The sequence below is a fragment of the Ascaphus truei genome, chromosome 7, assembly GCF_040206685.1.
Source record: "Ascaphus truei isolate aAscTru1 chromosome 7, aAscTru1.hap1, whole genome shotgun sequence".
In the NCBI taxonomy this organism is placed as follows: Eukaryota; Metazoa; Chordata; class Amphibia; order Anura; family Ascaphidae; genus Ascaphus; species Ascaphus truei.
The window spans coordinates 29,831,583-29,854,161 of NC_134489.1; the positions used below are offsets into that span (position 1 = coordinate 29,831,583).

At 42.9% G+C, this 22,579-nt stretch overlaps 1 protein-coding gene across 1 annotated transcript in view; it reads right to left on the reverse strand.

Moving 5' to 3' along the window:
* LOC142499946 (vomeronasal type-2 receptor 26-like) overlaps nt 1-22,579 on the reverse strand; it is a 72,290-nt gene that overhangs the window by 44,153 nt on the left and 5,558 nt on the right. Inside the window, exon 2 of the mRNA XM_075610003.1 lies at nt 274-565. Within this exon, the coding sequence (XP_075466118.1) occupies nt 274-565 (292 nt within the window). The remainder of the gene's footprint in view (nt 1-273; nt 566-22,579) is intronic.

Sequence of the window (22,579 nt, forward strand, 5' to 3'; positions counted from 1 at the left end):
TGAGGATTAGACTAGCCAAAAGTATTTAAATCAATAAATTTACTCCTTGTATCAAATTCTGTTTTAATTCTTTAGCTAAATAAATTAAACTATAAAAAATTGTATCATTGTATCATTTAGACCAATTTCATAAATCACATATACTGTATACATCAAGTGGAAATGCAGAATGGCAGAAAAAAAAGGAATGAGTTAAACAGTAGAAGATTACCGCCCATATATACTCAGCAATACAGTATGTTTGTATTGGTCTGCATATTTTTTTAACTTTACCTGTGGTATCTTGTACATCCCGAAAATTCTGGCCAGCTCGAGTGTAACTTGTGGAGAAAGGCCATCAACAAAAGCCACCATGTTTCTTGAGTGCTCACACCTAAAGTTGGGTATTGAGCTTGACTTTCCAGAGATCATGTTAATCGCACCCAATGCTGAAATCCCTTCACTTAAACAAGTGTCAATGAAATGGAAACCTAGGGAAGTGTTGGGAAGGAGCTCAGGATCCGTATTAATTTCATTGATTGCAAACACAAAGGCCAAAAGATTCTGGTAGTTCCTTGTCTGTATTCTACAATAAGAGAAGGTCCAATATACGTGAGAGGAGTGGTAGTTCACTGGTTTCCATTACAATACAAGTGATGATACTGTACTTTAATTAAGGTGCCAGTGAAAAAATTAAAGGAGTTGGCATGTCTGTATTTGTATTGCACTGGGGAGAGGACCAGTGATAGAGTTTAGGAGACTAGATAAAAGAGAAGAAAGCTCGCCCAACAGTATTTGACATATTTACTTTACAAATAAGATCATGTGATACATTGATAAAATAAAGTTAATTAATACAGGATACGTGGCTCAAGGCCCCTCTTCTTGCCGGCCGCTGCTCCCGTGCCGGCAGTGGGGAACGCACGGAGGCTCCGGTCCCAGTCCGCTGTTGCCACCGGACCTCCGCATGCACGCGCACCTCCTCTGATGCGCACATGCAGCCACCGCGGGCCGCCTCTGGTGCCAGCCGGAAGCTTTGGGGGCGTGCCCACCACCCCGCATCCGCACATGTGTCGCACGTCACAGGCGCGCGCACGTAGCACTACACCTGGCCACAATGGTCTCTGGAGTAGTTGCACACCTGCCCTGCACCCTGCCTCCTCCTATCAGCGCTCCACATATCTAAGACCTCATCATTTTGGGATTCCTCCTATTGGCTCCTTTCTCATATATACTCGATCAGCCCTATGCTGAATGCTGAGCATAGACTTTGTTCCGTGTGCTTGCTACAAGCTGCTTGCAGTTTTGCTGTTTTGCCTTTGTACCTAGAACTCAGCCTTGACCCGGACTTCTGACCTCTGGCACCCTTGGACTTCAGCACATACATGGGGCAGTGGAAGCCTATATCTATAGTCGGTGTACCTCCTGTGGAGGAGATACATAGACAATATTTTGATCATTTGGGAGGGCAGTGAATGCTCTTAGCTTTACTTCGTGGCATCTCTGAATAATAATGAATATAATTTAAATTCAGTGGTATGAACAGTACTGTAGTGATTCAATTTTTGGATCTTGAGATTTCCATAGAAGGAGGTGCCATTCAAACTAAAACACACTTCAAGGATACTAATGTTCATTCATATTTACATCCCACTAGCTTCCATAACCCACAATGGATAGACAATATCTCCTACAACCAATTTCTGCGATTAAAATGAAATAGTACTACAGATAATAATTTTAATATACAAACAGATTTCTTAAAGGAAAGATTCCTTCAGAAAAACTATAAGGAATCTCTCATTAATTCATCTATTGAGAGAGTCAAAAAAGTGACACGTCCAAAACTGTTACAATATAAACAAAAACTAAAGAAAAATCAAGATAAAAATGGGAAAGGAAAAGTGCCATCTTGTATTACCCAATTTAATAGAGTGCATGGGTCCATAAAAAAGATCATGTGCAAACATTGGGGGATTTTGAAGTTAGAACCTTTGTTGGGTCCACTTTTAAGGTCTAAACCTGATATAATTTTTAGAAAGGCCCAGAACTTACAGTGCATCTTGGCACCAAGCCAAGTGAAAATTAGTAATAAAACTCCTAAAGATATTAAAACCCAACTAGGAATAGTTGGAAATTTTAATTGCGGGAAGTGCAAAGCTTGCAAGCAAATGATGACTGAGAATCAGGCAATATCATCTATAACACAGAAATCTATCCTATCCGTAATTTCATTAATTGCCTTACAACTCACGTTATATATACTGTACTGTATGTTGCAATGCAAATGCAATATGCAATATATAGGCAAAACAAAAAGAATATTGAAATGACGTACAGTATCTTAGAACATTTACGGAATATTAAAATTTTTCCAAAAATTGTGGAAAAAGGACAACCCCTAACCCCACTTCTAAAACATTTTCAAGAGGTACACAATTGTGATTCCTCACGTTTAAAATGTATGGGTATAGAATGTATCCCCAATAAAACAAGAGGGAGATAGGGACCTGTTCTTACTACAAAAAGAACAATTCTGGATATATACCTTTGAATCTAAACATCCAAAGGGGTTTAATGCTTTAATTGAGTTAACACCATTTCTAAGATAGAATACTGTGTGTCTGCCTATATTCATCATGTCATCAATACACATATGTTTAATGGATATATTTTTATAGCTATTTATTACGTGTATACAGTATGTATTAAATAATTTTCATTAGTTTGTATAATATATTTTTATAGGTATGTTTGTTTTATGTTTGATGTTTTGGACACTTCACAAATTTGTGGGTTCTTATGGTCATTATTATGAAAATTTTCTTTCGGTTGTATATGCTATTAAGCAATATTTACACCCACAGTTTATTAATATATATTAGGTATTTTATTTGAATATATTTATTATGCCTTAACACATTCTTAGTAATAACCTTTTTTATGATGTTTCACTATATTATCACGTCACGTGATTTACGTTGATTTAACATATATTTTCATTATATCACTTCACAAATTTGCTGGTTCTTATAGTCATTATTATGAAATGTATTTTTCTTTTAGGTTATATGTGCTACTAAGCAATATACACCCACAGTTTATTTTTATATATTAGGTGTTCATTATTTTATTTGCATATATTTATTATGCCTTAACGACATTATTATTAATAAGTACTTTATGATGTTTCATTAAAATGTCACGTCACGTGATTTATGTTGATTTAATATGTTTTTTTATTATATTACTGGGTATTCTCACTATACTGTAGTATTTTTTGTTTATATTATCACATTTATATACTGTATTTATATATACACATGCATTTATTATAGTGTTGCGCTTATTTCAGCTGATCTCATTGGTGATTAGGGGCGCTGAATGACTGTGTGTTTTTCAGCTGATCTCATTTGTGATCAGGGTTACTTCATGCGCATGTGCTGCCTCAAGGCGTGTACTCCTGACGAAGCATTGATTGCGAAACCGGTAGGGGTCACGAGAGGCAGTACTGCGCAGTCTCCCTTTGGCTGGAACTGGATTCCAGGAAGTGGTTTCAGGGAGGTAATTACTGCCGTGTGTTCGCGTGTCGTGACAGTTTTGCATCCACACTGAGCCCCTGCTGCCACTTCTTGTGTTCAGTTTCGTTCCTTTCAATTGGGCTTTTTTTTAGAGGTTATTGAGCACACTGCGTGGATGCTATTTTATCTATATAGATACTAGTTATATGTATTTCACTGGAGTTATGCTTTGGTTTGTTATTCACAGGGTGTGATTTACCAAACACCGTATATGTTTCATATGTGTTTTTATTTTGTTTTGTGCATTTTATCAAGTTATTCTTTGTATTTTGTGGTCATAGTGACCTTTATTAAATATTGTGATATACATTTTACTAATCTGTTGTGCGCTTGTGTGTGTTTTGTCTTTTTTACATCTACCGGATCTCTCCTCTCTCTTCGACCTCGGCTTTGGATTCTGACTATTTTTGATCTGTCCAATCCTGACTACGGCAAGTTCAACTACGTTGCAGCAGGGGCGTCCACGCTCCCGTGCCGGTGGTGGGAAACGCACGGAGGCTACGGTCCCGGTCCGCTGATGCTGACTTCTGCATGCACACGCACCTCCTCCGATGTGCACGCGCAGCCACCGCGGGCTGCCCAATGTGCCGGCCAGTCGCTTCGGGGGCACTTCCACCACCCTGCATCCCTGTGCTTCACAGGCACGAGCACAGAGCACTGCACCTGGCCACAATGGACTCCGGAGTAGTTCCACACCTGCCCTGCACCCTGCCAACTCTTATCAGCCCTCCACATATCTCTGACCTCATCATTTGGGGATTCCTCCTAATGGCTCCTGTTCTTATATATACACTCAATCAGCCCTATGCTGATTGCTGAGCATAGACTTTGTTCCGTGTGCTTGCTACAAGCTGCTTGCTGTTTTGCCTTTGTACCTAGACCTCAGCCTTGACCCAGACTCTGACCTCTGGCACCCCAGGACCTTTGCACGTCTACCGGATATCTCCTCGGCCTCGGCTTCAGACTCTGACTATTCTTGATCTGTCCAATCCTGACTACGGCAAGTACCTCTACGATCCCACACTCTCCTACCCTGACCTGGCTAACCAAAACTGACTCTGCTTACCGGACCTGCCCTCGTGGTCGTAGGGTGGCGGTTTCATATATCCCCACCTCAGCCTCGTTGTCTAGTCTGGTTTGTGGTGAGCATCCGTGACATTATGCTCAGCCCAACAAACTTGGACCCCGCTGAGTTGGATCGACGGTTACAAGAACATGACGGCTTGTTCAAACAAGTAGAGGCATGCCTCTCCCAAAACAATCAGCAAATGGAACTGCTCCAACACTCCCTAGGCACCTTCTCAGACCAATTAAAGACTATCCTTCCCGATACCATCACTCCTACACCACCCGCTCCACCGCCTGTCCCTCCGACCATGACATCCGAACAACGGTTCTCTACCCCAAATCGCTACATAGGGGATCCATCTGCTTGTCGTGGATTCCTGAATCAGTGTGCCAGACAATTTGAGCTACTACCATCACTTTTCCCCTCTCCACGAGCTAAGGTTGCTTACATCGTCTCTTTGCTGACCGAAGATGCCCTGGCCTTGGCTACACCGATATGGGAACAACGACCAGATCTGACCTCCGATCTGGACCGATTCTGCCAGGAATTTCGTAGAGTGTTTGACACGCCTGGAAGGACAGTAACCGCAGCTTCTTTCCTCAATATCACGCAGGGAAATTGTTCTGTGGCACGTTACGCGCTTGAGTTCCGTACCATAGCGGCGGAGATGACCTGAAACGATGAGACGCTGGCCGCGGCATTCTGGCAAGGATTGACCGACTCTCTCAATGATGAATTGGCTGCCCAGGAACACCCTACCGGATTGGAGGAACTCATTGCGTTGTGTATACGCATGGACCAGCATCTCCAAGAAAGGAGAATGAAAAGGGGAGACGTCCATCTTCATTCTCGTACACAGCTCCCGGAGATCCCGCATCTGCACCAGCTGCGTAATCCATGCAATTGGGAGGTACTCGTGTCTCCTCGGTGGAAAAACAATGCAGACGTTGCGCGGGTCTATGCCTGTTTTGCGGGAACAGTGGACATCTGGTGATTGCTTGCCCATTAAAATCAGGAAATGCCAAAACCCAGTGAGTGCCGGGAGGATCACGCTGGGTACCGTAAAACCGTCAACTACCAAACTTCCCTCCAAATTACTTCTCCCCGTTACTCTCTCTGGAAACTTTGGCAACACTACAACCCAACCCTTCCTGGACTGCGGCTCTGGGGGACATTTTATTGACCAGGGGTTCGCATAGAGAAACAGGATCCCGCTTATATCTAAAGAGAATCATGTGGGGCTTGAAGCCATTGACCTAGGCCACTACAGCCTGCATTTATATACCTCTGCAGACCGTGCGTCTTCGCCTTGAGTTGACTGGCGGCCACTCCGAATGGATACAGCTGTATGCCATCCACACACCCTCGGTGGACGTAATACTGGGACTACCTTGGCTCCAACTCCACAACCGTAATGTGACAAAGTGATGGGGAAAAATCAGGCGCTAATAAAATACTAGTGTTCACTGATAATTAAGTGAGTAAATAATACACATGTAATAGTGTTACACTTAAACTTTAAAGTGACTATAAATAGTGCAACTGTGAAAAATATATATTAAAGGTTGTAACCCCCTGCTCAAACCCTCTGGAAGGGACTGTCTTGGCTGGTCCCAGATGATCGATACACTTTCTCACAACCCAGGGGGAGCATGTGGGAAAAAACAACAAAGAAAACACACTAAGTGCAGACAATAGAGTAAAATGGTGAAGCTTGAATTCAAACTTGGCTCTTAAGTGAAAGTGAATAGGAGTGTTAGAGATGATTGCTGCAGCTCACCGCACCGCCGACGTCCCGAAGTTCCTGTACCGCAGGCTTTCCGTGGTACCCTCTCCACCGTGATGTGTGGGGATCACCTCCAGCAGTTCCTCCGGTGCGATACGTCACTTCCGGTGGGCACGTCAGCTCCGTCGCGTCACTTCCGGTGCGGCTCGAAATTGACAGCTTGCAGCACCAATCCTCTCACTTCCTAGGGGGGTCCACTCTACGCGTTTCGCCAATGGAATGGCAGGCTTTGTCAGGAGACGTCGGCGGTGCGGTGAGCTGCGGCAATCATCTCTAACACTCCTATTAACTTTTTAAGTGATTAACGTTTATATTGTATTTTAACATTGTAAGTGCACATTTTTTAGCATTCCATAAAATTACCTTTTGTATCATTGATCTGCACCATGGAGGTTTTTCTTTATTTCTCCATGTACCTGTGCACTTGACCTCTGAGCCCGAGTTGCTTCCTGTCTGTGTCCAGAAAGACTCACCAGATTCCACCCATCCTGTTACTGCCTTTAATCTACTGCCATCCTGTGAGTAGGCTGTACATAAGAGCCAAGTTTGAATTCAAGCTTCACCATTTTACTCTATTGTCTGCACTTAGTGTGTTTTCTTTGTTGTTTCTTCCCATATGCTCCCCCTGGGTTGTGAGAAAGTCCAACTCCACAACCCCCAAATAGACTGGACCCTGTCACAACCTATTCTTTGGGGTATTCGATGTCAAGAAGCTTGCCTAGAGTCATCCAAATCGCTAGTCCTCCACTTCCAGAGATCTACACAGAGTGCAGGGACATTTTTGACAAGACCCAAGAGGAGGTGCTACCACCTCATCATGCCTATGACTGTCCAATCGACTTACTCCCAGGTGCCATTTCCCCCAGAGGATGCTCATACCCCCCAGTCGACCCCTGAGACGAAGGCCATGAGGCAGTACATACAGGAACATTTTGCAGAGGGGCTTCATTTGGAAATCATCATCACCAGCTGGGGTGGATTTCTTTTTTGTAATGAAGGATGCGTCCTCTGCGTCCATGCATGAACTATCGTGACCTCAACAAGTTAACTATCAAGAACCGGTACCCATTGCCCTTGATCGCGTAACTATTCGATAGACTAAAAGGAGCCACCATTTTTTCTAAACTTGACCTGTGGGGGGCATGCAACCTGGTAAGGATTCGTCAGGGAATGAATGGAAGACAGCCTTCAACATGCGGGATGGGCACTACGAGTAGCTGGTGATGCCCTTCGGGCTCTGCAACGCACCCGCAGTCTTTCAAGATTTTGTCAATGACATCTTTAGGGACTTACGGGATCAACATGTGATTGTTTATCTGGATGACATCCTCATATTCTCCAAGAACATCCAGGAACACTCTGGACACGTGAAACAGGTACTTCAAAGGCTGCGGGAGAATCATCTGTTCGCAAAACTTGAGAAATGTCAATTTCATCAGACGTCCACCTCATTCCTTGGATACATTATTTCAGACACAGGCCTCGCTATGGATCTTGCCAAGGTTAAAGCAGTCTTGGATTGGACTTGTCCTCTCTCTCTGAAAACGGTCCAGATGTTTTTAGGTTTTGCCAACTACTACCGCAGGCTTATAAAAAAAAATTATTCAGTAGTAGCGCCCATTACGGCCCTCACTCAGAAAAATGCCAACCCGGCACAATGGCCACCCGAGGCTACCAGGGACATTGAACTTTTGAAAAAAGCTTTTGTTACTGCACCCATCTTGGTGCACCCAGACTCTGGACGCCCATTCGCTCTTGAGGTAGACGTCTCTGATATAGGAGCAGGAGCCATCTTATCTCAGAGAAGGAACCAACACTCCACACTACATCCATGCACATTTTTTTCTAGAAAATTCTCCGCCGCAGAACGGAATTATGATGTGGGTAACCTTGAGCTCCTCGCTATCAAGATGGCCTTGGGGGAGTGGCGACACCTTCTGGAAGGTTCGGAGAACCCCGTCACCATCCTAACCAACCATAAAAACCTATTATATATTGAGACAACCCATCGCTTGGGTTCACGACAAGCATGCTGGTCCCTTTTCTTCACCTGCTTCAACTTCACCATCTCTTACCTCCCGGGTTCTAAGAATGTGAAACGGATGCACTCTCATGACAGTTTGCAGTAGAGGATATATCTGAGGACCACCAGGATACCATGCTCCCTCCCAATTATTTCTTTTTTCAGCGACTACTTTTGACGCCCTACCAGAGATCACCAAAGCTCAAGATCAAATCCCTCAGGGTCTTAAGGTACCATAAGAACGGTTGTTCAGGCCTCCCATGTTCCACCACAGAGTAATGCAATGGGGACATGCGTCCAGGACAGCAGGCCATCCAGGTACAAGAAGGACGATTGATCTCTTACAGCGAAACTTCTGGTGGCCAGGGATGCGCTAGGACATTCAGGACTACGTTGCCACATATTCCACCTGGGCACAAAATAAAGTTCCACGTAACAAACCTCCGGGACTCCTTTAACCTCTCCCTATCCTAGACCAAAGATGGAGAAACCTCTAGATGGACTTCATCATTGAGTTACCAAGGCAAAGGGGATGGACACCATTTTAGAAGTGGTCGACCGCTTCACTAAGCAAGCACATTTCATCCCACTCAGGGGTCTACCCAACGCACCCAAATTATCTGAGGTATTCGTGAAGGAGGTCTTCAGATTGCATGGGTCCCCTCAAACCATAGTCTTAGACCGAGGCTCTCAATTTATATCCAAATTCTGGAGGGCCTTTTGCAAGAAACTCAATGTGGCACTTCACTTCTCCTCTGGATATCACCCACAGAACAACGGCCAAATGAAACGGACCAACAAGTCACTAGAGCAGTTCCTTCGTTGCTTCGTCTCCGACGCTCAAGATGATTGGCTTGATCTACTCCCATGGGCAGAATTTGCGCATAACAAGCTCAGGAATGAATCCACACAACGGTTTCCGCTCTTCACCAATTATTGGTTTCACCCCTCTGCTCTTCCCAATTCAGCTTCCAGTAAAGGGGCTCCTGCCGCCAAGGATAGGATTCGGGATCTTCCGGGATCCTGGGAAAAGATCCAAGGTAACCTCAGGCATGCCATTGCAATGCAGAAGGGACAGGCCGATCGCCACCATCAAGATCCACCCAACTATACTCCGGTTCAGAAGGTATGGCTATCCACCAGGAACATCCGCCTAAAGGTCACCTCTCTTAAGCTGGAACCCAGATATATCGCAACCATATGCCTGCAACCATGAGAATCCCCTCGGTTTTTCACTGCTCTTTGCTCAAAACATTCAAACAAAACCCTCAAACCCGACACATAATATCTCATCCCAGACTAGTAGACGGACAAGAGGAGTTCGAGGTTCAGTCCATCTTGGACTCCCGTCTCTCAAGAGGAGGTCTCCAGTATTTTGTGCATTGGAGGGGTTTTGGTCCAGAAGAGAGGGAATGGATTCCGCGGGACCAGGTACATGCCAGCAGGCTTGCTCGAGCATTTCATCTGAAATTTCCTCTGAAACCTTCTATGGATTGTCCGGAGTCTGACGCTGAAGGAGGGGTACTATAAGGGGCTCACGGCCCCTCTTCTTGCCGGCCACTGCACACGTTGCAGCAGGGCACATATGCTCCCGCTCTAGTGGGGGGAAATGCACGGAGGCTCCGGTCCCGGTCCGCTGCTGACGCTGAAACTCAACATGCATGCACACCTCCTCCGATGCGCACGCGCAGCCACCGCGGGCTGCCCCTGGTGCCGGACGGTCACTTCGGGGGCGTGCCCACCACCTCGCATCCCTGCGCGTCACAAGCGCATGCACAGAGCACTACACCTGACCACAATGGTCTCCGTAGTAGTTTTACATCTGCCCTGCACCCTGCCTCCTCCTATCAGCACTCAACATATCTCTGACCTCACCATTTGGGGATTCCTCCTATTGGCTCCTGTTCTCATATATACTCAATCAGCCCTATGCTGATTGCTGAGCATAAACTTTGTTTTGTGTGCTTGCTACAAGCTGTTATGCTGTTTTGCTGTTTTGCCTTTATACCTAGACCTCAGCCTTGACCCGGACTTCTGACCTCTGGCACCTTGGACCTCGACACGTCTACCGGATCTCTCCTCTCCCCTCTCCATGACCTCGCTTTGGACTCTGTCTATTCTTGATCTCTCCAACACTGACTATGGCAAGTACCTCTACGATTTCACACTCTCCTACGCTGACCTGGCTAACCAACACTGACTCTGCTTACCGGACCTGCCCTCGTGATCGTAGGGCAGCGGTTTCATATATCCCCACCTCAGCCTCGCGGTCTAGTCCAGTTTGTGGTGAGCATCCGTGACATATACAAACATAACTTTGATTTAATGGTCACTATGATTGGACCATGTGCTATATTTAATAGGCAGTGCTGTGCCGGGAGACACCTATTGACATCATTTTAATACCCATTCATTTAAAGGTGCTGCAACGTGTCCACTGGCACATACAGGTATCTCGTGGAATAGCACCACTTAATAAATAACTAGCAGAGTAACAATGTCATGATACAGATGTAGACAGATCTATCATCATCTGTGGCATATGCATGATATACACACCACACCAGCAGGAGAAGCAGCCATTATTTTGATATGAACATGTTGAGAATGGCACGGGGCCCATCAGTTATTTCACCCGCGGGAGCACTAAATGGGTTGTAATAACATTGACTAAATCTCTATGTCTCTGAGTTTTAGTGTTGGTCCTGGAGAAGAATAGTGTTTTTATTTTTTAATAGAACTGCAGTTCATAAGCTTCACAATCCTTTTCTTCTAATACAAAATGCACGTGCACACCTGTGAATACTTTTTGTTCATTAAATAGTATCAACCGATTTATGATATTGACTCAAAAGCTTTCCACTTTATCTTCTTCGGTAAACATTTGAAATCCTAAATCTGAACATATGTGAAACTGGTGTAATAGTTGTTGTAGTTCTTTTTATTGCACTTTGGTGCAGATCCACAAAGCTCAGTTGACTCAGGGCTCATAGCATCTTGTTATCAAAATCATGAACATAGGTTATGTTCCTCGAGGGTTAATGAAAATCTACAAAGTGAATAATCCCCCTCCCCCTGTTTTCCCCTTCACGGCTTCCTCTCCCTCTCTCCAACTATCTCGCCCTCCTCTCTTTATCTCGCCCTCTCTCCCACGTCTCCTCTTTCCTTCCCACACTCTTTGTCTCCCTCCCCCATCTCCCTTTTTCTCTCCTCCTCATCTTCTCTCTGTCTCTTAACCTCAACCCCTCTCTGTTTCTTCTCACTCCTTTCCCTCTCTATCTCCCTCATGCAAAACCTTTATTTAAGGATCGGGAGGGAGCTATTTCCACTTTTTAGGTATGACCTAACTAATGCATCATTATATCCCTGTGTTAATTACAAAAGGCGCTTTGCGGATAGGCGTTGTCAGAGGGAAAACCTATTTTGCATATCATTAGCACCAACGTCCATTATACTTAACACTAGGAAAAAACTATATTTTATACCCCTTTGTGGGATGAGTGGGTAAACCTAATAGGACAAAGATTAATAACATGGAATGAAAGACGAGCAAATCAAAAATTTGAAACGCCATCGGTTTGTGAATTTTGTCATCAAATTGTCCTAGTATTCTTAAACTTTAGTTAAAAAAGGTAATATCTGGCCAATTTAATTCTAACATTACTGTGCGTTATTATACGAGCCTATAAATAAACCTAGTTTTCAGTTTCCTGTTACAATGACAGTCGAGGCACCGGCAGCAGAGCCATCTAGAAAGGCCAGCTATTGTCTGTCCCAAAGATCAAGCACTGTCTTGAAGTTGGGATGCCAGGTGTCCAGTATTAAACCGGACTGTCCTGTACTGACACTCGGTCCAATAAAAAAATGAGAGGTAAGATTTGACATGTATGTGTCTGGTATTACCTCTCTGGATATAGTGACCTGACCGGCTTGGGGGTACGCAGGATTTCCCTGAGCAGGGCTATTGCTAGGGGGCTGGGCAGCTTCCTCCATCCTGATTGGCTGCATAATCCAGCAGACAATTAGGTGGAGGGGTTAGGTGCATGGGGTGGGGCACAGAGAGGAGGAAACAGCATGGAGCAGAGAGAGTTGAGTCACACATTTTAACATTGTGTCCAGTATTTTTGGAGAAGCCACCTGGCAACCCTATCTTGAAGTTAAACAAAAAATGTCAATACTTCAACTCTCACATTATTGCAACTTGAAAAGAAGTACATTTAATTGAATATCACAAACTGTAAAACACTTCCATGCATCAATTACAAGGTCATTAGAAACAAATTTATCACTTAAAAAAACATAAAAATGAACGATGATTGGGGGCGGCACCAGTTTGGTTCAAACTTCTAACAGATTTAAGATAGGATGGCAGAAAGATAATCTAACATTTTTATCAGAATCGTTCGAAGCGTTTGGACTGTGGAGAGATTACACGAACAAAAAAACAGACAAAAAAACACACATTCCCAAAGTGGTCACAAAGCCTGGTTAAAGTTTTTGCTTCACTCCTCAAACAAGGCCAGTTACATATGAAAACAGCATTTAACACTGCGTTAGTGCGCTTTGATGATATCCGTTAGCACTAAATGAAGCACTAATTTAGGTTAACGGCTGGTCAAATCAATAGCGGACATTTGTGTTAACTCTGCTAAATAGCCCTCGCAATTTGCCTAAGCGATATATCATACAAATCTGCGTTTATAGGTTGTGGGCTATGTTATAAAAAAATATTAAAAACCATACTGTATATATGTACAATGTACAGTATGTTGCCAACATCCAACCCCATTTTTATCCACACCCTTCATACTGTAATATTGCAAAAACCACGAATAAAGAGATTATAAACAAAACATATGGCAGAAGTTTATTTAACCCCTTTGATAATTAAGGTTACCAATGCATTGCAAGAGAATATCTTCAGGAACTAAAGGGTTAACATGCAACAAAAACACCCTACAAACAAAACACAAAAAACATAACACCCATATGTGCAAATATTAAACCTGAGCTGACATGATCACTTGGGCTACAAAGGGGTTAATATATTCATATGTTCTTTTTTTTTTTTTTTTATAACTTTTATTTTATTGGTGTGTAAATACATGATATACATGAAAAACATATCCAATACATGGTAAACAGGATAGCATACATTACATAATGATGTAGGTATAACATATTTAATAAGCCCACGCGGCTTTTCGAGCCCTACTCCGCCGCGTAGGTAGAGATCTTATTTTAGGTGATGTGTATCCTTGGTAAAATAATATTAGTTACAAACAAGAAAAAATAAATAAATAATATAATAATATAATAAAAAAAAAAAAAAAAAGGGGAGGAGGTAGGTAAGAGGGGGATGGAAGGAGGAAAGGGAACTTATAGGGTGAGGATGTAGTGGTTTCAGGAGTTTACTAAGACGGCTCATACTCTATAGAACCTCGTAGAAGATCGTGTGGCCGTAAAAGTAGTCAATGAGTTGGGATGGTGATCCAGCTGTAAACTTAATTTCCACTCCACCCAAAGAGAACGCATCTATTACTATTATAGCCAAATTGTGTCACGCTCTACCCCTGGGATGTCTGTCTGAGCTAGCCATGGGGCCCAAACTTTTAAGTAGTTGTCCCCAGTATCATTAACTAGGCTTGTTAGTTTTTCCATTTGGCAAATATACCAAATACGGTTCCGAATCTTTGGGATAATTCTAATTTCGGGGCGTTTCCATAATGCTGCGATCTCGCACCGCGTGGCGATTGCAAAGTGTGCAATTAGTTTATTGTTGGGTTTTGATAGGCCCTTAAGAGGTCTGTTTAGGAGAAACAACCACGGGTCTGGGGGGATTGTGAGATCAAATATTCTCTGGATCCAATTTCTGATCTTTTCCCATATCGGGGATATCCGCGGGCAGGACCACAGCATATGTAACAGGTCAGCTGTTCCTCCACATTGTTTAGGGCACAATGGAGAGGACCCTGGTATGAACTTAGATAGTTTGAGTGGGGTGAGGTACCATCTCATGAGGACTTTATATGCGTTCTCCTTTAGTGTGGTGCACATCGAGCTTTTTGCGGCTCCTATAAATATAGTGTTCCATTCCTCGTCCTCTAAGGGCTCCCCAAGGTCTCTCTCCCATTGGGTACGAAATTAGGGTATTTGTTGTTTTGAAGTTGCAGACTCGACTACCTCTCCGTATATTGTAGAAATGAGTCCCTTTGTGTCGGTTTCTGCCCGACAGAGCTTTTCGAAATTCGTCAATGGGGGGTATGGGGCGAATTTATTATAAAATGCTCTGATCTGAAGGAATTTGTAGAATTCAGCATGGGGAATATCCTTTTCTGATCTGAGTTGGTCAAATGATTTAATTTTTAGATCGAAGCCCTCCAGATCTTTGAGTCTATCATATCCTTTGTGTCTCCATATTGAGTGATTATGACCAATAACCCCAGGCGCAAATTTAGGATTGTTCCAAATAGGTGTCATCAGCGAGTTTGCTGATGTGAGTGAGTTTTTCAGTTTTGATATTTCCCAGACAGATAAAGAGTTAGTCGTAGAGGTGAGTGGGAACAAAGTGTTTTTTCTTGAAGCTTTAGGTAGCAAATCAAATTATTAAGTTCTAATGGGGAGCAAGCAGCAGTTTCTAGCTCTACCCATCTTTTTAATTTAGGGTCGGAATGCCATTGAATGATCTGGCTTAATTGAGCTGCTTTAAAATATGACAACAGGCCGGGTACCGCTAAACCCCCTGCTAAAGTAGGTCTCTTCATGTTTAATTTATTTACTCTCGGTTTTTTACCTCCCCAGAAAAAGTTAGATATTTCAGACTGAAGTGAGAGTATATCCTTCAGTTTGAGTGGCACAGGTAATGTCTGGAAGAGGTATAGGATACGTGGAAGTAAATTCATCTTCACGCTGTGTATCCTTCCTATCCAAGAAATCTTCTTGGAGGACCATCTGATTAGGTCTTGTTTTAGAGTCCGAATTATTTTGGGATAATTTGCTTTATACATGTTTTTTGCATCTTTGGTGATATGAATCCCTAAATATTTGAGTGTATTTTTTTGCCAGTTAAAATTAAAATTCAACTTCAGAAGTTTCTCTATATGTCCGGGGAGATTGATATTCAGAGCCTCAGATTTGGATTGGTTTATTTTAAACCCAGAGACCTTAGTGAATTTATCCAAAAGGTCAAATAGATTAGGTAATGATGTGAGGGGCTTTGAGATGATTAATAGGATATCATCTGCATACAGGGCCGCTTTGTGTGATTGAGAGTATGCGTTTAACCCTGAGATATCCGGGCTTTCTCGAATACGTGCCGCCAGAGGTTCGATACATAGGGCAAACAGGAGGGGAGATAATGGGCACCCCTGTCTCGTGCCACTTTGGATAGGGAAAGGGTCTGAGGGGAAGCCCTGATGTATGACTCTGGCAGATGGGCCTGAGTACAGCGACATAATCGCTCCACTCACCCTACTTCCGAAGCCAAATGCCGTGAGCGTCTCTTGTAGATATGGCCAGTCTATCCTATCAAAAGCTTTTTCTGCATCCAGACTGTATAACATGCTTTTTGTGTTATTTTTGTTTGCCAATTCTAACAGATCAATGAATCGTCGGGTGTTATCCGCTGCCTGCCTCCCCTTAACAAACCCAACTTGATCTGGATGTATTAGTCTGGGTAGGATTAGACTTAATCTATTGGCCAGAAGTTTGGCGTATATTTTTATATCGGTATTGATTAGAGAAATTGGTCTATAGCTTTTACAATTGAGCGGATCCTTGCCAGGTTTATGTATTAGTGATATAGACGCCCGTAGCATGTCCCCGGGAATAGGGGCTCCTGCTAAAATAGCATTAAACAAATGGAGCAGCTGTGGGGCGAGTGATTCAGAAAACTTCTTGTAATACAGCCCCGAAAAGCCATCAGGACCTGGTGCTTTTGATGGTTTCAGTTCCTTGATGGCTTGTGACACTTCTTCCAATGTGAAGTCAGCGCCCATAGCTTCTCTGTCACGCTCTGTCAATCTCTCCAGTTTTGAGCTGGCCAAGAAATCTCTCAGTGCACTGCTCGTGTTTTTATTGTGTGCCACTTTCTTTCCGTCGTATAGTGAACCATAGAATGAACCAAATTCTTCTACTATTTTTTTAGGGTTGGCCGTGGGAATACCTGATTTTAAGCGTATAGCTTGGATGTTAAACTTAGATTGCCTATCTTTTAGTGCTCGAGCTAGCATCGTATCCGGCCTGTTAGCTTTTTCATAAAACTTTCTCTTAGACCAACATAAGGAGTTATCTGCTCGGGAAGTCAATAACATATTTAATTCGATTTTTGTGTCTTTCAGTTCCTTTGCTGTAATTGGATCTGAGTTGGTTTTATGCTTTGATAGCAGGGAATGTAATTTGGATTGGAGCGTCCGAATTTTGGAGTCTCTGACTCGTTTTCTTTTGGCGGTAATACTGATTATTATGCCCCTTAAAGTTGCTTTATGAGCCTCCCATAAGACCGTATGGGATTCCACAGAGCCTGTGTTAATTTAAAAAAATTGAGTTATCTCCTGAGCTATTGTAGTACACATTTTGGGTATTTTAAGGATAGATTTCTTTTCTTGACAGATGCTGAAGCCATATAAAATTGAGTGAAGCCTTTGTCTAAAAACCCAGGTGAGTTATTCTTGCTGAAGTGCGTCTCCTGCAAGAATAACACTTCCGTCCCTTTTCTCTTATAATCTGTGAAAGCCAGCTTTCTTTTGGTCGGGCTATTAAAGCCCTTTACATTATGTGAAATACATGTAAGCGCCATTTTTTATGTGTAAGAGAAAATGTGTAAAGTGAGCATTGTACTTTCTCTTGGTGTTTTTCCTGGGGTTTCTTATAGTAATATTCATACCTGCTATGTCGGCTTGATGTGGCGACTGGATATCATACATCCTAGGAAGGGAGGGGTGAGGGAGAGGCTGGGTATAGGTAGACAATACATGGGAAACAACGGTAGGGTTGCGGTAGGGAAGGATGGGGGGGAAAAATAAAAGGTGGGAGAAAAATAAATAATAGTAAAGAAAAACACAGGATACAAGAGCGTATCTCAGGAGCCCCTAAAGTGGAGATCAACCACCCTGGGTCTTGGTAACGGTCCTCCCAAACTGAGGACCGAGAAAAGGGGTACATGCACGAAGGAGAGTGGCTCCCCCGGCACTATATTAATATTAATATTGTACAACAATACAACAATATTGTACAACTTGTAAAACTTATAAAACTGATGTCACATATATACACATATATATAACTCATATTTAACTTATATATCTTGTCTAATTTAACGAACTAACTTAGCAACTCTGTCAGATCCGTCGATGTTCCTCACTCGTCCAACTTGTCAACTTATTGTTTGTTCTACCCGTCAACTTTCAGGTTTGTTTAGATCGTCCACTGTCTCTTATTATATACTTTATATAACTTGTAATTAGACTAACTGTCAATACGTATACACATATGTATCTATACACGTACACACATCTACATACACCCGTATACATATGTATATATACACGCATATAGACATGCTCCCTTATATACACATATAAACATATCCGCACCCGCAAACACACACAAACACACACCCATAACCGTAGTCCTAAAAATACATATAGCCGCCTATAGATCATATATGGTAACATATATAGCTTATACGTCAGCATTATGCCCTTACTTATGTATATTGTATTATATTGTATATTGCATTATATATCTACAACCACTACACCATACATCCCATACATATCATATTTATAATATAACAACCGTGCTTAATGCCTGTATCTCATCTCAGTAATGTATATATTGTATATATTGTAGATAGTATATTACTTCTACAGTACAGTGTATATACATAACGTACCACATATAGTACAATATAATACCATATAATAATAACAATAATAGTATATAATAGTACAATACAATACAATATACTAAATATAATATACCATATATAGTATAATATAGTACACCACATTTAACCATACCATTAACCACATTGATTGATTGTACATAAACATCTAAAATCCATATAATATGTAATATAAGCAATATACAATCCATAAATATAGTATAGTACATAAAACAATTAATTACATATACCCTATCAATCATATACCTTGGGGGGGGGGATAATTATTAAGTACAGTATGAGGCACAGTTTAATAAGTGTTTGGGAAATAAGGGGCAGGCAGGGGGAACTCTTTATTCAGTTGTGGCAGTTGTGGCATTATGTAACCCAGTATACATGTATATACATCCCTGTGTCCCAGACAGGGCAAATAGAACTATCTTGGGGCCCGCACTGCACTTCAAGGATGCCCAGGGCGGTCGGAGGGGAGCTCCACGGTTTCAGCATCTCTCCGGCCCCGTCACGACTGCCCCAGACATCCCCCGACCTCCATCTTGGATCCTGATGTGTTCCCATATCGCGTCATCCCGGGGCGCCCGAGCTCTCGTGAGATGAGAGCGCCCGGCGGTGACGTCATCCTCCAAAGCGCACGAAAAGCCACTCAACCTCCCGCGCCAGACCAGGAAGGAGCCTGGCAAGATGGCCGTGTCGCAAAAGTTGCGTGTGTGTCTGCTCCGAGCGGGAAAAGGATTCTCTCAGCTACAGTAGTAGACATCCAGGCAGGGTTGGTCTTTGTCGGGGCGCCGTCCTCGTGATGCTACGGTTCCTCCGGTGCAGGGTAAGGATATGAATATGTACACGGGGGTGCAGATCCGATCTGATATGATAAAGTAAGCAGGACAAATTATGCTTTATCAGATCTAGGTGCCATCTCAGCTGCGCCATCTTTGGTGGGTTTTCTGATGCCAGAGGTGCCAGCTCGACTCCAGCTGGGTGTTGGGATGTTGGAACGGGTCGGAGAGGCCTAGGGTGGATTGTGATTAGTTCCAGTAATTCCAAGTTTGGTCAAAAATCCCTCTCCTTCTTCAGGGTTCCACAGAGTGTGTGCTACTCCATTTTTAATAGATAGAAGGGCACAGGGGAACAACCATCTATACCTCATGTTGTTATCTCTGAGGGCCTTAGTGATATGTGCAAAGGCTTTACGTTTGAGCAAGGTGGCTGGTGCCAGATCTTGAAATATTTGTATTTTAACTCCTTCAAATGCTAGGGAGTTATCCTCTCTGGCAAGCCTGCATACCTCTTCTTTAGTACGGAAGCGGGCCACAATGTCTCTTGGGGGGTCACCCTTCTGAGGTTTGCCACGGAGAGCTCTATGGCATCTGTCCAGTTTGATTTCAGACTCTGGTTTATCAGGGAAAATATGTTCCAGCCAGCTATTTGTGAAATCCTCAGGGTCCAGGATACTTTCTGGGATACCCCTCAGCCTTATATTGCACCTTCTGTCTCTATTCTCTGCATCTTCCACTTTATCTTCTAGAAATTTAATTCTGTCGTTCATTGTGGAGACTTGATCCTGTGTCTGTGCAATGGTGGCTGTAGTTTCATCAGCATTTCTCTCCAGGGTGTCAGTTCGCTCCCCAAGTGCGTCCACATCCTTCCTAAGAGCCCATAATTCAGTCTTAAATTTTTTTTGCATCTTGGCACAAAATTCCTTCAAGTCCTTTCGTCTGATCATCTCCTCGTCCCTTTCATCCTCCTGAGAGGGATCACTTTCAGGGTCTATGTTATCAAGCTGAGCGGGAAGCTTTGATTTCTCTGCAGGTGTCTCTGCTTTCTTTTTAAAATATGTAGTAACCGGCTGACTTTTAGCTCGGGCCACCCTACCTGCTGGCATCCTTGTATGTTTATAAGTTTTTCTATATGGTTTAGATAGTTAGATCGTGGGATTTGTTGCTGCTATTAGCTTTATTAATGCCGGTGGGAGAGGAGCTCAGAACTCAAGACTCCATCTTCCTCACCGTCGCCGCCCCCTTCTCATATGTTCTTCAATGCTGATATGGTGTATTTTTTATCACCTATTCTAGGTTGGCCAATTTCATCGTCCGTATAGTATTTATTTAGTGGCCATTATACACATGGACAAGACAGGCTTAAGACCAGCCTGGGGTAGGTGATAACGTTTAGTGATATTTTTTTGCCTTTATAATTACTTTATGCTGACAGATCATCTCTAAATGTACCAGATTTATCAAAGAAGCAATAGGACTTTTTCTTTTAATAAACACAGTAGATTTTATGCACTGGTTTGACCCAGTTGTTTAGTTGGGAAACTTTGATAAATAGACTGCTAAACATTATTGTAAATTATTAATTATTGGGGAAACTACTTGAAGGTTTAATATGGGATAATATTCAGGAATACCTAATGGAAAACAAAATTATTAGTAATAGTCAGCATGGATTTATGAAAGATAGATCATGCCAAACTAACCTTATTTGTTTCTTTGAGGAGGTAAGTAGGAATTTAGACCATGGTAATGCAGTTGATGTGGTCTACTTAGATTTTGTAAATGCTTTTGATACGGTTTCACACAAGAGGTTGGTGTAAAAAATAAAGAAAATTGGACTCTAATAATATATGCATCTGGATTGAAACTGGTTAAAGGACAGAAACAGAGGGTTGTCATAAATGGAACTTTTTCAGGTTGGGCTAAAGTCATGCCTGGTGTACCTCAGGGATCGGTACTGGGATCCCTGCTTTTTAACTTGTTTATTAATGGCCTTGAGGATGGGAACGAGAGCAAAGTCTCCATCTTTGCTGATGATACTAAATTGTGTAAGGTACTAGAATCAGAGCAGGATATAATTTATCTTCAGAAGGACTTGGAGAGACTGGAAATGTGGGCAGGTAAATGGCAGATGGGGTATAATACAGATAAATGTAAGGTTATGCATTTGGGATGGAAGAATAAAAAGGCGATTTACAAATTAAATGGGGATAAATTGGGGGAATCCTTGATGGAGAAGGATTTAGGAGTGCTTGTAGACAGCAGGCTTAGCAATAATGCCCAAAGTCATGCAGTAGCTGCAAAGGCAAACAAGATCTTATCTTTCATCAAACGGGCAATGGATGGAAGGGAAGTAAACAAAATGATGCCCCTTTGTAAAGCATTAGTAAGACGACACCTTGAATATGGAGTACAATTTTGGGCACCAATCCTAAGAAAAGACATTATGGAACTAGAGAGAGTGCAGAGAAGAGCTCCTAAGCAGATATGATTTTAAGTAGAAATGTTTAAAGTAGATATGAAGTTTAAAAAGGAAGTTCAAAAAGAAGTGAAAAAGTTGACACCACCTACTGCTTCTGATTCCTGCTTTTGATCTACGTTGGAAAGGAGGATATCATCTATCCCAGACTGCACATCTCAACACTTAACAATTGCTGTGATGCCACCTTTATTTTTTATATTTACTGTAACCGCACTTATTTTCAAATTATGCACTTCCTTCCACCAGTCTCCTTATGTCTCTAACTCTATTCATATATCTCCATCTTTCCCACTTCTCAGTTCACAGGAACTCCTTTCTTACCTGCGCCCTCTGTTACCACACAGCTATATACCCTGCACTAAAACACACCCCTACAAATCATCCTCACACATTCTCTTTCTTTCCATGCTTCTGCTCCTCGCTTTTGGGGATATCTCTCCCAATCCTGGTCCCTTCTTTTTTTCTACTTGCTCTCGTCCTCGCCTCCCACATGCAACTTCTACTCCTACTGGTGTTAACCCCTCCAACCTTATACCCATCCCCTGCCACCCTCCCTCCTCTCTCCCATTCTCCTGTCCCTTTGGAATACTCGCTCCCTCTCTTACAAGTTCCTCTCTGTGCATGACTTCTTTCTCTCTCACTCCCTGCTTCTCTTTGCTATAACTGAGACCTGGCTCACTCTGTCTGACTCTGCTCTGGAAGCTGCTCTCTCCTACGGTGGCCTTTCCTTCTCCCACACTCCACGCCCTGATGGCAGGGGTGGAGGCGTGGGCTCCTGCTCTCCTCTCTCTGCCGTTACCGAACCCTTCCTATTTCCTCCTCTCTTGCTTTTCCCTCCTTTGAGGTTCACACTGTCCAGATCTTCTCTCCTCTTCCTGTTCACGTGGCGATCATCTATCGTCCACCTCCCTCTATGCATCCCCCTTCTGCCTTTCTCTCTCACTTTGAATCCTGGCTCTCTTTCTTTCTCTGCTCAGACTCC